The 16,518-nt window shown below is 42.4% G+C and overlaps 1 protein-coding gene across 1 annotated transcript in view; it reads right to left on the minus strand.

Annotated features, from left to right (window-relative positions):
- Positions 1 to 16,518, minus strand: part of CEP85L (centrosomal protein 85 like) — a 129,745-nt gene that overhangs the window by 59,144 nt on the left and 54,083 nt on the right. The window contains 2 exon segments of the mRNA XM_032215803.1: positions 2,624 to 3,172; positions 3,175 to 3,432. Coding sequence (XP_032071694.1) covers positions 2,624 to 3,172; positions 3,175 to 3,432 — 807 coding nt within the window.

Raw genomic sequence — 16,518 nt, forward strand, 5'->3', positions numbered from 1 at the left:
CCTTCCCTCCAGCTCCCAGAGATTGGCGCCTTTGGGATACCGCTAGGTCAGTGAGCGGTGCTCTGCCTGGCCGGGGGTGGGGGTGGGGCTTGTCCAGGGGCTTATTTTGGGGGGTGGGCTTATATTTTTGCCCACATGAAAAATGTGGCAAGGCATTAGTTTCAAGACAGGTCGTATTTTCGGGGAAACACGGTACATTATCATGTCATTTATTTTAATGTATCAACAGTGTCACTTTTGCTGAATAATGAAAAATAACATGTTCCATCTTTACAAAAATGTATGACAATATTAATTTCCTCACTGAACTCAGCAGCAACAATATCACAAGGGTGAAAAAAGCCCAAACAGGAAGAAAACTCAAATTAGATTATGACTTCATCTATTTCTCAGCATAAAATTATTTTCACAACACACAATAAAACATAGGCATATAAGCGAATCTTCACCATTATAGGATTTGTAAGTTATTGAAGGAAACATTTTTTTATTAAAGCATTCTAAATGATAGAAATCCAAACTTTTCTCTATTTTTTCATTTAATATATGATATTATTAACAGCTAGCAAAAGATCAAGATCATATTAGAATTATGACACTAAGGTAAAATAGGTGTGTGTATCTATAATTGTTGTTACAATTATTATTTTCATATCATTGTTCTGTGTCACACTGGGAATGTTAAATGAAACTGTTACATAATTATTGTTCCTAATTATGACATATCTGAAAAATCTGTGATGTGGTCAAATATTATAGTCATGAGGCTAAGAAAAAACAAAGACTTTACTTTTAATCTTGCTTCTACTCTAAACTCAATAAAAGACTTTACCTAAAACATTACTTCTTCCCTTTAGCCTTCGCACTCTACCATACGGAGAAAGAAAACTGGCTTACCTTATAAGGTTCTACTAATATTAAATACTGTGTTCTATGCCAAGTAAATAAATCTTGACAGTTTATAAATGCTGGCTACCTAATTTTTTTAGATCATGTACATGGTACATAAATCTAGGTACTTATTTCTTACTGGTAGGGCAGAGACACTGCCAAGGCTCCATAGTGGTGTCTCTTCCCTCTCTCCTTTATAGCAGGGGTGTCAAACTCGTGGTGTCACGTTGACGTCACATAAATGTTTCATGATTTTTTTTCCCTTCACGGAGCTGGGACGGGCATGGCCTGCACGTGATGCATCTGGCCCATGGGCCGCCAGTTTGACACCCCTGCTTTATAGCTTCTGCTACAATATAGAAAGAGCAGCTTCTAATTTCTCCCTACAGGAACCACAGAAGTTCAATGCACAATTGATGCTAACCATGATGTTAATATTTACTGTCTCAGTGAATCCTATTACCACCCTGAAGTGTTTTGGCCGACTGGAATGAAGTGAATCAAGGACTTAAGTTTAAGAAGCACTCTATTTTACAGATATTTTTTTTCAATTTACCTGAACTGCAAAGGAACATGGATTCTTTTTGAATTACCCAGAGCTCTGCATCGAATTATGTGGATGTCATCTTATCCACCAGCATCTTGATATATTAGGTGTAATATGCAACCACGAGTTGACTGAGGTGCGCTTGTCTGATGTCTATCCACAAAATGTCAGTGTTTGCAATTTACAAGTTAAGCTAAATATATAGGTAAGTGGGAAAAGATGGGTGTGCTTCTCTGTAACCGGTCACCTGAAACATTCACATTATGCAAACCCAGTAAAACCCCTAAGAATCTTTTTTAGAATTGAGAAGCATTTAAACTGTAACAATAAGCAAACTAAAAAAGAATCACCTATGTTTGTTTAAATAAATAATAGGATTTGGTATGCTCGTTTGGTGTCATTCCCTCTAAGCTGTAAGAAGCAGGCAATGGGAAATCACTTCTGAAAAACTTTGGCTATAAAACTACAAGGACTAGATCAGTTGCAAGGAATAAATGCTGACATGAAGGTATCAAGAAAAAAAAGCTGCAAATATGCTTCCTGATCTTTGCACATGCTCCTCTGATATTTCTGGAAGCAGCCCATCATCTTCCAGGGATCTGTATAACCCTGAAAAAGCACGCTGCTGTCTTAAGGAGTGTTTACAAAACTTTGGCATTTCCCCTCTTTCTTTGTACGGCCATATACATCAGATAAAAAGTGATCTGTAATGGTAATGTACGAACTTTCTGCTTTAATATGTGGGTTCTAAAGTAAAAGCAGTCCAGCTGCTTAAGTTTCTGCAACTTTATTCCATTTCTTTTCAAATAAATCTTGTTAAAGGAAATGCTAGAGAATCCTGCTCTGGGCTGAAGTGGGCTGTCAAGAGCTTAATATGATTATATTTGTATGACATCTTACACAAGTATGTAAGTTGCAGCATTTACGTGATAATAGGTACCATGCATGTTCACTGCCTCTCCATGGATGCCTGACAAAGCTACATATTCATTTTTAATCTTCCTTCCAATATTTGCATGGGGAGATGATTAAGTGAAATATGTTAGCACCATTTTATAACAACTGCTATCTCAACTGATTTCAATGAAAACATTTATTAAAACAGAACAGCAGATACAAGCTTATTCATTGAACAGAATGATGCCTGGTATTATTTTTCTCATAAACCACTTGGTGGCAGCAAACACTGAAATTTTATTCTTACCTGCAGAGTGTGTTCACTTCCTGTTCTAAGCTCTTCAAGTTGCTGTAACTGCCAAGGAGTTAAGCTGTATGACTCCTCAGAAGGCCTGGATTCTGGAGGATTTGTACGAAATTGTTCTGTAAGCCACCTCTGAGTCCTTTCAGAAGATTGAATGGAAACCTGGGATGGGACTGCAGCTTGTGGTTCCAAAGTTATATATTCTTGATGAAAAGCTTCAGAGTTTAATGGAGCAGGCTTGCTTTCAGGTAAGGCACTATAGGTCATATCTAAGGCATGTCTCCTGTTTGAGACATCAGGAACCCCCCAATCTTCTTTGCTGCAACTTTCAAATTTGTATTTGCAGTTCAAAGTAGAATTCTTTTTCTTCTCATTTTCTCTATCCTCAGACTTTAATAGTTCCATACTCCTGTACAAGCAATTTGACCCATTTGTTCTTAATTGTGGTGAAGCAGTCTTGTCTCTTCCATTTATATCCAAGTTGGTCCTGCATTCTGCTGAATAAACATTCCCATCCTGGTTACAACTAAGAGTGTGCTGAGTTTAGACAACGATGACCACTTCCTTACAGGCCTCAAATCTTTCATATCAAGAGAGCTGTCCAACATGCCCTGATTCCTGCTTTGAGCAGATCTCAAAAGGTTTGTGCTCCACTTTGCAGAGTTAGACTTGAGAGGATCCCTATGTTTTGAAAGTGAAGTGTTGATATGAGATGGCATTACATGGGCAGTGGGAATTGAGACCAACGAGCGGCTGGGCTTAAACGAGGAAGTACCACTTGATGTGGAATGATCTGGGAAGAAAGATGTTCATCATGTGAGTTCTGTGAAATAGCCAGTCTTAACGGGAATAACACAAACAAATAGGTTTAAATTATTTAAAATATACATTTAATATATTCATGAACATAGACAGATGTAGTGGCAAGAGAGGTTGCATTGTATCATGGCACAAATGACTCAGATGATCTATTAATGTACTTTTGCATCATACAACAACATTATGCAGGTGTTTTATTCAAGTCATTTGCATCATGGAATATAAGTCTGACATCACTATTAAAGACTATATGTTTAAGACTGTTTTTTCTACAAAGATGCATATGGACACTTGGCAATAACTGCTATGAATTTTACCTTACCACTAGCAAACAACCATGCTGAAATACACTGTTGTCTCTGAATGGGGTCCTCCTACAGAGAGTTATACAGTATTAATCAAATGTTTACCAAGAAGCTTCTTTCTCTTCCAACAAGCCAGTCTCAGACTAGGATTTTGTAATTAACAAATAATTTGGCTTGCTAAGGAAATAACTGGAGGGGGGGAGACACGGGGGAGGTGGGGAAGAGAGAGGGGGAGATAGGGGGAGAGGGAGAGGGACAGAAAAAGAGAGGGGGGGAGAGAGGAGAGAGAGCACTAGGTTTTTAATAATACCTGGCTGCAGTTCTCTGATTCTTTTTGCATAAAAATCTGATCAGAAGCAAATAGATTCTGTATATGGTTCATTTTAGACTATGAGAACTTTTATTGAATTAATCCTTTTACTTCCTGTTATTCAATTTTTGGACAATGATTAGGTTTTTCTCTTTAAAAGAAGTATAAGACTTACTGCATACAATCTACATCATATAAAGTGTATTCATACTTAATTCCTTATAAGAAATTAATTTATTTTAGTAGGTCTTACAGGTGACATATATACAAGAAGGGCCTAACAGAATTTGTAGCAGAGAAGTCGAAAAGAAAAAAAATTATACACCAAACTATGGAGATTAATTACATGCCAGGAAACAGAAATTACATGAAATTTTTTGTTGGTTGGTTGGTTGATGAAATTTGATAATGAGAAAGTAGAAAACTTTAAAAGAACACTGTTGCTTTTTAGTAATAACTTCAGTTTGAGATATATTCTAAAAAATAATTTTAAGGAACTAAAATAGGAAGAAGTTGCACTTGATAAGTAGAACCTAAACATTAGGTGACATGTAAGTGCTATTTTTCCTGTTTATGATATTCAAAAATTAAAGGCTAATATCATTATAAGAAATGTTCAAATACACAATATAGATACGCAATAAGTTGGAGCCAAAAAGGTAAGGATGATTCCAATGTTTGGTATGTTCCCTTTGTTGAAACAATCCCTACAACAGGGTTCCCGAAACTTGGCAACTTTAAGACTTGTGGACTTCAACTCCCAGAATTCTCCAGCCAGCTGGTCCACGTGTCTTAAAGATGCCAAGTTTGAAGACCTCTGCCCTACAACATCGCATGAATCTCCCCAATTCTCAGAAAGAGGCCTCAAGGGGGCCTCTATGGAGAAGAGGCGGCTGCAGAAAGGAGGGTATGAAAAGATTCTACTGTGCTCATAAAAGCAGGAGGCCAAATCAAAGGCTATACCTGGAAAAACCCAGAATGTGAGAATGGTATGGCAACTGTCTCAGTCCTCTCATTCTGGCTCCATTCTCAATCTGAAATATCAGAAGGCTTACAGAAAATCCCAATGTTCCCATGTTCCTAGACAAATAAGCAAGTTAAAATTAACATAGGTGAGGCAGAGGCAGCTCCCATGCCAAGCAACTGCTGCTTTGCATCAAAGTCTGCAGAGATGCAAAAATACAGTTAATCCTGGCATTAGAACATCCTAAATTACACAGCTCAACCTCCCCCCACGCCACTGCTCACGTTGCTGTGACATAGGAGGCTTGTTAAAAGTTGTCCCATTTTTATTCTTATTATCACATTTCTGGTGTTCTGAAATGGAGAAACAAGTGAAACTTTCTTTCTGTTACTGCAATTTCTCTAGAATATTGAACTCTCTGGGTAAAGAATCAGCCACATAAATCCTTGGAAATCACAGAGACATGATAGATAGGGATTCCCAAAGATCAGGCTTGAATTTCATTACATATGACACCTCTCATATTGTATTTCATGAATATATCTGTTAACCCAATGTCGCCAAAGACATCGTTAATTATAAAATATTTGAACTAATTCTAGTACCGTATATTTAAATGTTACACCAAGTATACTTCTGAAGCACCGGACTATAAACAATATGTTCTTGACATGGTGTGGTACCATGAGGCTGGCAACAATGAAAATTTACTCATGTGTGGACATATAATCTTTCCTCTACACTAAGATCCTTTTTTTTTGGTCCTCAGGGGCCTGAGACCAGAGGTGAAATTCCATTTTTTTTACTATCAATTCTGTGGCTTGATGGGTGGGCGTGGCTTGGTGGGTGTGGCGTGGCGTGGCTTAGTGGGCATGGCGTGGCTTGGTGGGCGTGGTTTGGTGCACATGGCAGGGGAAGGATACTGCAAAATCTCCATTTCCACCCCACTCCAGGGGAAGGATACGGCAAAATCTCTATTCCCACCCCTCTGGGACAGCCAGAGGTGGCATTTGCCGGTTTTCTGAACTATTCAAAATTTCCGCTACCGTTTCTCTGAACTACTCAAAATTTCTGCTACCAATTCTCTAGAACCTGTTGGAACCTGCTGGATTTCACCCCTGCTTGAAATCCCTGATTTGAACTGATGATGTTGTTTGTTCTCAAGGTATGAAAATAAAGTGCAACAGTTTTCTCTTAAACAGCATACAAAAAGTTCAAAGAGTTTGAATCATTCCAAAAGACCGGCTCTTGGGCTCACCTTCTTTCAAGCCTGAAAGATATTTAAGCCAAATAACCAAATAACTACTGAAATTCAGAACAGGTCCTAACCCTGGCAAGATGTAATGAGTTTCCAACAATTCTTTTGAGGGGAACTTACCAAGTACGGGTAGCTCACACTTGATGGTTAAGAACTTCAACTGCTAAGTGATAGGGCTGTAAAGGGCCAAATTATGTTACTACCCACTTAGCAATGGCCATTCCGGCAATCCCTAGTTACTGTTGTTAAGCAATTCACGGTGGGTCATTAAGCAAGGACCTCAAGTGATTGTGACTTCTGCCAGCTTCTCCGTTTACTTTGTTGGAGTCTGGAAAGGAAGGTCACAAATTATGATCAGAGAGGCCTTGTGAAGGGTCAGCAACTAGCCTCAACTGGTAGGCTTCTTCAGCAATGGATGTGGAAGAAGATGGCAATAGGCAGCTGGGGCCAGTGGGGAACAGTAGAGGTAGGGAGTAGCAGAGTGTGGATGCCAAAGGGGAAAGATTGTGGGGAGGGAATAGGTGGGTAGTGGAATTTGAAGCATACTTGGCATTTATAAGGTAGGCAGGTTCCAATCACTCAGATTTTCATCACGTGACTGTGGAGACACTGCAATGCCTGTAATTTGGGGGATCCATCATAACTACTACTTCATTAGGTGTTGTAACTCTGAACGGTCGCTGAACAAATTATTGTTAAGGATTATATTTAATTTTAAATACCAGTTACTAGAAGAAGAGCAATTATTTAATATTTTCCTTATTTTGAATAATGTTAGAAACATTTTTCCCATCCCAGCTGCATTACAGAGAACAGAAGATTAAGTGACCAATATATGAATATCTAATCAGATATAAATTCATTGGGGCCTATACTCAGGTAACTGTGCAATGGGATTAAATGGAAATAAACCTGTGAGTCTCAGGAAATGGTAGAATATTGCATGAGTTTGTCTGAACTTGGCAGGAGATATCAAGGAATACTAGAGTTGTAGGCTACGTATAGAAGACAACAAAAATATCTTAGAACCTGACAGTGACAGACTATTTCTACCATGCGGAAACTATATAGACTTGTGACGCAACTAGGAATCCAGCTCAAGGTTTTTACCAATGCTTATAGCAACCACATTCAGTTTCCTGTGGATATTGTTAGAGGAATAGTCACGGTAGGTTCGCTTGAATACAAACTAACTGCCACCCCACCTTCTGCCTTCAACTGTGTTTCTTCTTCAACTGTGATTCAATGAAAGGCAGCTTGCACTCTAATGGGTTCTGCACAGTATTCAGCTCTTCCTAAGTCCCATGTTTGAAGTCTCTATTGATGGCTGGTTCCATCAATTAAATAGAGTGAAAAAGCAGGAGTTAATCTAATTGAACAGATATAATACAGTTTTCTACTGTGTTACCAGAGTCATGATAACTGCTGGAACAGATATAATTTTATCAAATCATTTGCACTGTTTGGATGTTCAGTTGCCCATTTTTATTATCCACAATGAATGTGTATAAAGGCTGTTTCACCATCAACAACACTGAAGAAAGGTGCCAAAAGTACTATTTCTATTCAGGGAGTTGTGTATCAACAACATGACTTAATGACACATCTGTGGTTTTCTTTTTAGTTAAAATAAATATTTAGTTACCGAATTTCATTTCACTATACAGTAATCGCTTAGAAGTAAGAAAGCAAATGATTAAATTCCTGAAAGGAATGCCACTACAAGTTTAAAGTGTTACAGATTTTTCTTCTCGATGAGGCTACCAAGGCAACGTGGTCTGTGTGTGTGTGTGTCTCTGTGTTACAAAACAAGTTATTCAAGTCAATCCTTTCTTCTTCTTTCATATGATTTCAAAAGCATAGTGTTGTATTTTTCTAACCACCAGACAAATTCAATATCTTAATGTTCTATTTTAGAGCTATACTGAAAAAATGTAAGTAGGTCTCTATTTTTCACTGAACAAGCCAACAATAGGCTCAATTGCATTAAGATGTAACTGCTCTGTTGTGTTCCTGGCTAAAAAAGAGAAACTAACACAACAGAAGTTGCCATAGTACTACAAATACAAAGCCAAGATACATTGTTTGCTAGCATTCGGTTAAACTGCCTATTTGCACAGAAGTTGCCTTACCAGATCAGGTCATAGCCCCATCAAATTCACCATTCAGTTTTCAATAGACAGAAGCCAGATGCCATTAAGAAGCCCAACAATGAATGCTACAATCCTCTAGGACTAGGAATACATTATTTCCATTACCGAAAACAGATAACTATTAAAACTTAAAGGCAATGACTTTCTCCACTCACCTTTAAATTCAATAGCTATCATCACTGGGTATCAATTATAGACCAATTCAAAACTTACCCCAGACAAATAAATGATAAGTGTAGTTAAAAAATATACACCAGGAACATCCACATATAATGACAACTATGGTTATAGCTGCAAATTTAATAAAAGTCATTGCAGGTACAATCCTAGAAATATAGTGTTACTATCTGTATTATTTGAGATATCTCATTTATAGATAGTTCCTTCTATATTGAAGGCAGATCTTTTAATGCTTTATTTCTGCCTATAGCACTGGAGGGAACTGTATGTACATTGATGCAATGCCTTTACTGCAGATTAATCAGGTTAAATAGAAAACAGAAACCTGAACAGGCTACCGAAAACAACTTTTTTGGTACAATCTCACTGCCGTATTAAAAAAAACATTGCCTGGTAAAAGAAACTGATTTCTATTCTATTGAAAGTGAAATATCTGGAGATAAAATCTTTTTTTTGACTAGAATCCAAACATGCAGTATGGTATGTTAACCAACATGATAATAAAGTACAAGATATTTATCACCTACAGGTTATATATAGAAAAAATGAATTCTCGCTAAAGTATTTAAAGGAATCAGAATAGTTTTGCATTTTAAGGCAGGAAATATAAAATAGGATATAGTGAGGCAGGAAATATAATATACCAATGCTCAAAATGTTACTTAGAATGTTAGAACAATATAACTTACATATTTTCTATGCCTTTTTATAATATAGTCTTTAACGGATGACCACAATTGACTCTGGTAATTATAGTCATAAGTTCTGACAGTCATAAAGGAGATCATCATGTGAATGGAAAATTTTACAACTTTCTTTGCAGCAGGTCATTAAGCAAATGTAGCAGTCATTAAGTGACCCTGGTGGTTGTTAAGTGAACACAACAGTCATTAAGGAAACCCATTGTTCACTATATGTGGGGTTTTTTCAGAAACCATAAGCAAACATTGGTTTCTCCTGTGCGCTGCTTGGAGAGTCCAAGCATAGGTTAAACATAGTCTTATCTGCCCTAGGATTGAGTAGATTTTCTTTGACCACGCCTCTCTTTGCCTCAGTCCGCCCGTAAGGATTATATCTGGGGAGCTCTTCAGTTCTACTCAAATAGACTGGGACTCTCCAATCAGTTCACAGTAGAAAACCTTTATTATTTTGTATAGATTCTGGCACAGGATAGCTAGCATAGGAAAGGAAAAAAAAGAGTGTCTGTTTAAAATTTGATTTGCTGAGGAGGCTGTTGGGGCTCCGAGTGGCTGCCGGTCGCACGCACAGTAAGGAGCGGTGAGGTGCTTGTCCAGCGGCTGCTGGCGAGCACGGCAGAGGCAGGAGGCTTCCTGGCCCTTTCCCCAGCCGTCCGATTGCGACCCAAAGCTCTGGAAGCTTCATTTGAGGCTCTGGCGGCTCTCTCCATTACCTGATGAGTGCGGTGGCCATTTGGAAGCGCCTGTTTCGCACCTTTCATACCGGCCACTAACCGAAGCTCTGGCTGGCTTCTGAAGACGGACGCTGAGAGGCGGCAGTCATTTTGGGTCACTAATAAACTCTGATTCGGCATCAGAACACCTCGGGAAGCCGAATTTGCCCCTCAGCCGCAGGACAGCCGCCAGAGAGTATGCAATCTTGTCCTGGGCACCGGCATGGTTGGCCTCTCCCCCCCCCCACTTCCACAGACATCAGGAAGGGTGGCATTGGAGGTTCTTGGCAGCCAGGCCATACTCCAGACCCCTGTCATTCTGTGAGTGCTGCGAAGCCGGCTGGATAGCACTGGATGCCACTCTACTGCAGCAGCCCCACCTCAGTACAACGAAGAGCAATCAGCTACCTTAGAAGGTCATCATGGCAGATGGAGGTTTGGAGGCACAGGAGGGCCTGGCAGGGCCCTCTTTGAAGCGCAGTAAGCCAGATCCTCCTCAATATGGGGGAAAGAGAGAAAGAGCACATGATTCCCCAAGGGATAAGGGTCCCCGGGGGGAGGAAACCAGAAAGCACAATGCCCCAGGAAGGGCTTGTGAAAAGACTCAGAGGCCAGAGAAATCTCCTGAGAATAGGGATACGGTGGCCAGCCTTCCCCCGGTCATTCTGGACAAAGGGGATCCTTCACCCCCTCAGGGAGATCGGTCCCCATCCTTCATTGACAATGAATCCCTGGAACGCTCCCCTTGGGTTACCCAAATTCCCCCAGCTCATCCATGAGGGAAGAACTGGAGCCTTTCCAATGTTTTCCTTCCGAGAACGACACTGACCCTACCAGGGCCAGGAGCCGGCTCACTCCATCCAGAGCCAGGCCAGTTGAGGACAAAGGCTCGGCCTTATCTCCTGAGATGAAATAGGTTATTGCCCAAGCAATATCTCAGGCATTGCTGAAGGTATTCGGCAGAAGGAGCCCGAGCTAGTACATCCTCTAGGAATCGCCGTATGGCAGCTCAGAGACCTGGTTCCAGCCTCTCCGGGGACCTCAGTGGCAACAGAGGAATCCTTCTGGGAGAAGGAAACTGCAGAGGACTTTGAGTTGTCAGAAGATGAGGATCTTCCCCCTGATAAGCCCGCCTTTACTGGCCTATTCAAAACCTACCCGTTTAAGTCCATCCTGCATAAGGCCAGGGCTTCAACCGAGTTAGGGGCTAAGGACAAAACTACTCCTTCCACATCTAAGAATCCCAAGGAGGGTCTCTTTAAGAAAAATGCCCCTGCCCAGGAGCTAATTCCGGTTCCCGGATTGTTTATGGCGTAGTCCAGCACCAATGGACGCAGCCAGGCACACCGGCCAACCCGAGTGGGGAGGGATAAGAACCTGTACTCAGTAGAATCTAAGATGGAAGACATATTAAAATTGCCTGAGGTGGATGCCCTGTTGGTTTCATTAACCTCCAATTCGGCTCTGCCAGTGGACCTCCTGAAGGTCCAAAGGCAGAGGGACAAAAGAGCGGAAAAGGCATGCCATAAGATGCCCCAAGCAGCATCCTGGGCTATCAGGGCATCCACACCGGTGTCCATTCTTCACTAGGGCTCCACTGCTATGGTCATGCCAGCTGAGATCCAAGCCTCCCATGGAGGGGTCTCGGTGGCGCCATGATCTTAACAAGATCATTACTGCGGTGGAATATTCTACGGACACTTTGTTGAATGCAGCGAAGTTGCTTTGTGAGCACTAGCTTCCAATGTGACCTCATGCCCCCTCTTGTGGCTTGACACTGGCAGACGGATATGAAGGCCAAATGGAAGTTGGCCTCTGCCCCATTCAAGGGAGGACATCTTTTGGGGACTCCCTAGACAAGTTCATGACTGAGCAAAGGACAAGTAGAAGATCCTTCCGTCAACCCTGAAAAAGAATGAACGTAAGGGGTTCAGTTCTTTCAGGAAGCAGCCATTTCGTGCACAAGACTTTGCACAGGCTTCCACTTCCTTCTCATACCAGCGTCCATATACCCAGACTAGTGACAGGGGCCAGGACAGGTCAAACTTTGGGTCTAGGGGTAGGCAACAACAGGGCTCCTTTCGGAAGCCCTTTTACGGCGGCTCAAACAGCCGCCCATTTAAACGTAACAAGTGACCACCAATTAGCCCCTCCCATAGGCGGTGGTTACAACTCTATGCCGATGCCAATGGAAGGAAATCACCTCGGATGTGTGGATCCTCAATACGATCAGGAGGGGTCTGGTCCTAGAATTCTTGACATTTCCTCCACGGACATCCATCCGCTGCCCAATTCCCAAGAATCCCATCGAACGGTCCCTCATGCAGGCAGAGATTCGTCACTTTCCTGCAAATAAGGGCCATAGAACCCATGCCAATGGACCAAGAAAAACAGGGATTCTATTCCATCCTTTTCTTAGTCCCACAAAGCTCAGGGGGGTGGAGGGCCATCTTGGACTTGAAGCAACTGAATCAGCATCTGGCCTACAAGCACTTCAAGATGCAGTCCCTCCACTCCATCCTGTAGTGCATAAGGCAGGGGGACCTGCTAACCTCCATAGACTTGAAAGAAGCTTACCCTTTATGTACCCATCCATGTATCACACCGAAGGTTCCTGCGGTTCCATTATGACGGGAGACTCTACCAGTAAAGGGCTTTCCCCTTTGGTCTCTTGTCCATTCCCAGGACCTTCACAAAGCTTCTGGCTGCAGTGGCGGATCACCTCCGCGCACAGTCCGATACATCTGGAATGCTATCTGGACATCATCATCATACACTCTTTTGAGTGTTCACCAGGCCCTGAGAGACGTATGGATCACCATGACATGGTTTTTTCTGTAAACCGAAAGAAAAGTCATCTCGAACCAACCACATGAATTCAGCACCTTGGCACAGTCATAGACTCAGTATCTTGCCAGGTCTTTCTCTCTCCAGACCATCTGCACAACCTCAGGAGCTGAATCCATCAGTGCCACCAGGCCAGGTCAATGCCGATTGTCAAGCTTTCACAGACTCTCGGCATTATGACCTCCTGCCTCAAGATAGTTCCATGGGTGCGTCTTCATGCCAGGGATCTGCAGTGGTTCTTTCTACTGATGCAGAGATTGAAAGACAGCAATTCCCCCAGATGTGTTTATCTCCCACAAAAGGTCCTTCGTTCCCTCAGATGGGGGCAGTCGACAGCAGTCGAGAAGAAGTGCAATTTCAAAGAGCCTGAAAGAGTTTCCCGCCTCTACCGCTCATTCCGCAGGTAATCGCCAAGCTTCTATCGGAGGGGGTGGAGATCCTCCTTGTGGCTCCGCATTGGTCCAGGAGGGTCCTGGTATGCGGATCTTGTCAGTCTTTCCCTCAGGAAACCATGGAGAATTCCTCAGGAGCAAATCTCCCTCAGCCAGGGAGATGTCAGCCACCTGGATCCCCGGTTAGCTGTTTGGCACTTGAGGGACAACTCCTGAGGGAACAAAATCTGACAAGGTCATCTAGACCATCCAGGCGTCCAGAAGACCATCCACGACACACATTTATGAAGCAACCTGGGTCACCTTTTCGGATTGGTGCAAGAAGCGTGGTATCAGAGACGTATCAGCATCCATACCTGAACTGCTGGACTTCCTTCAGGATGGTTTGGACAAAGGTCTGGCGCCCAACACTCTCCCTTGCTAGGTTGCAGCCGTGTCCACCATCCTGGCAAGAACAGCTCCCAGTCCCTGTCAGCATCTGCAGGTCAAGACGTTTCTGAAGGGCGCATCCAACATAAGCCCCCCCAACTAGATATCCTTCCTGGAACTTACCTTATGTTCTGTAAACCTTGACACATACGCCCTTCGAACCCATTCGAAAGGCCAGTCTCCGTCACTTGACTATCAAGACTGCCTTCGTAGTGGCAATTACTTCTGCTTGAAGGGTTTCCAAGCTTGCGGCTCTCTATCAGGGAGGAACTGTGTATAATTCATGATGATCAGGTAATTCTGCGACTCGATCCTTTATACCTTTATACCAAAAGTGAACACTCACTTCCACAGGGCACAGGAGGTGATCCTTCCCAACTTTTGCCCTAGATCCAAACACCCTAAGGAGCGCTCCTGGCATAAGCTGGACGTTCGGAGAGCCGTGCGTATCTATGTTTAAAGGGCCAAGAAATTCAGATGCTCCGAGTCGTTCTTTGTTTCGTTTCAACTTGGGTCACTAGGACAAAAGGTCTCCTCCTCAACCATTGGACGTTGGCTGCGGGCCTGCATTAAAATGGCCTATGAACACCAGGGCAAGGCCGTGCCAAGTCAGGTGATGGCACACTCCACAAAGAGTGTTGCCACTACAGCAGCGTGGGCAACCCAGGCCATTGACATTTGCAGAGCGGCTATGTGGGCATCCCCCACAGCGTTTATCAGGAATTACAAAATTGACACCTTTGCCTCCGCTGAAGCCTCCTTTGGCAGATGTGTTTTGCAACGAGTAGCCTCGGCTACAGATATTCTGGACACTGACTCTTCCCTCCCTGGGACACAATAGTTTGTGTATGTCCCATGCTTGGACTCTCCAAGCAGCGCACAGGAGAATGACCATTGGCTTACCTGAACAGTCGTTCTCTGGGCACTGTGGGAAAGTCCCACAGGCTTTAACAGAGTGTCCAAGACTCTTTATTTACATATTGACTATCAGACAATGTCCTGCAACGGATAAGACTTTCATTTTTAAACTGACCTCAATAAGGCAAAGGGAGGCATGGTCAAAGAAAAATCTACTCAGTCCTAGGGCAGATAGACTGTGTTTAACCTATGCTTGCTCCGCAGCGCCCAGAGAATGACCATTCAGGTAAGCCAACAGTCATTCTGGGGAAAATGTAAATCATGGTGTTGCAACCATGGGACATTGCAAATGGCTATAAATTCAGGCCAGTTGCCAAGCATCAAAAATGCAATCATGTGACGGGGGGAATACATTGTAACTTCAAAACCAAGTCATAAATAGCTCTTGAGAGGAGGGTTCTGTTGTAACATTGAATGGTTGCTAACTGAATGGTCATAGGTCAAAGGCTTTCTGCATTTCTATAGCCTAAAAGTACAACCTGAGACTTATCAGATACCTACTGGCATAAAAACCAATATTCTGGGGCCAGCAAAGATTCTAAGGGCATTGAATCATAGAATCAAAGGACTGAAAAGAGTCTGGGAGGTCTTCTAATTCAATTACCTGCCCAATGCAGAAAACTTTATTCAATCCAGGACAAACGGCTGTCCAATATTTTTTTGAAGATCTCTAGTGATGAAGAACTCACAACTCCAAGAGACAAGCTGTTCCACTGGGTAATTGTTCTGTCAAGAAATGTCTCCTTAGTTCTGGGTTAGCTCTCTTTTAATGAGCTTCTACCTATTACTTCTTGTCCTGCCCTCAGATGCTTTGGAGAATAGGTCAACTCCCTCTTCTCCGTTACAGCACTTCAAGTACTGAAGACTGCTATCATAATCAGCCCTAATCCTTTTCTTTTTTATGCTATAGATACCTACCATATTTTTGGAGTATAAGACGCACCAAAATTTTGAATAGGCAAATTTTAAAAAAAGTTTTGCACTCTGCAAACCTCCTAAAAATGGCCCGTTTTTTCGCAAAAACGAGCCCGTTTACTTTTTCAAAAAAAGGACATGAATAGCCTTTTGGCAGCTTGTAGAGTGCTCCTGGGGGTAGGGGACAAAAGAGCAAAAAATGACCCATTTTGTCAAAAAAAAAAAAGGGCATGGGTAGCCCTTAGGAGGCTTGTAGAGTGCTCCTGCGGGCTGGGTGGGGGCAAACAAGCAAAAACCAGCCCGTTTTTTGCTCATTTCTGCCCTCCCAGCCCCCACGAGCACTCTGAAAATCTCCTAAAGGCTATGCATGGGCATTTTGGTGAAGGGAGCAGGGTTTTGGGAGGCAGAAAATGCTATATCCAGTGTATAAGACGCACCCAGATTTTCAGCCTCTTTTTTGAGGGAAAAAAGGTGTGTCTTATACTCCAAAAAATATGGTAGCTCTCTTAACCTTATATCATATAGGTTAGCCTCCAGATTCCTTATCATCTTTGCTGCTCTTCATTGCACTCTTTCTAGGGCCTTAGCATCTTTTTTTTGTATTTTGACAACCAGAACTGTATGCAGTATTTCAAGTGTAGTCTCATGAGTGTTGTATAAAGCAGTACTTTCACTTGATGCAGACTAGGACTGCATTGCCTTTTTTGACTGCTAAAGAATACTGCTGGCTTATATTTAAGAGGTGGTCTACTTACTACAACATCAAGATCCTTCTCACAGTTACTATTGTTGAGCCTGGTGTTTCATATTCCAGGGGTCCCCAACTGAGCCACATGAATGGCTGGTCAGTGCAAGTGAGTGCACACACCCCACTCATGCTAGTGTCGCTGTGAGTGTTCTGTAAGCGCTCATGGCTCCATTTGCATTGCACTTGTGGCTCTATTTATGTCATGCTCCCAGCCCCATTTGCGCCATGCT

Source organism: Thamnophis elegans, chromosome 4 (assembly GCF_009769535.1).
Source record: "Thamnophis elegans isolate rThaEle1 chromosome 4, rThaEle1.pri, whole genome shotgun sequence".
NCBI classification, from domain to species: domain Eukaryota; kingdom Metazoa; phylum Chordata; class Lepidosauria; order Squamata; family Colubridae; genus Thamnophis; species Thamnophis elegans.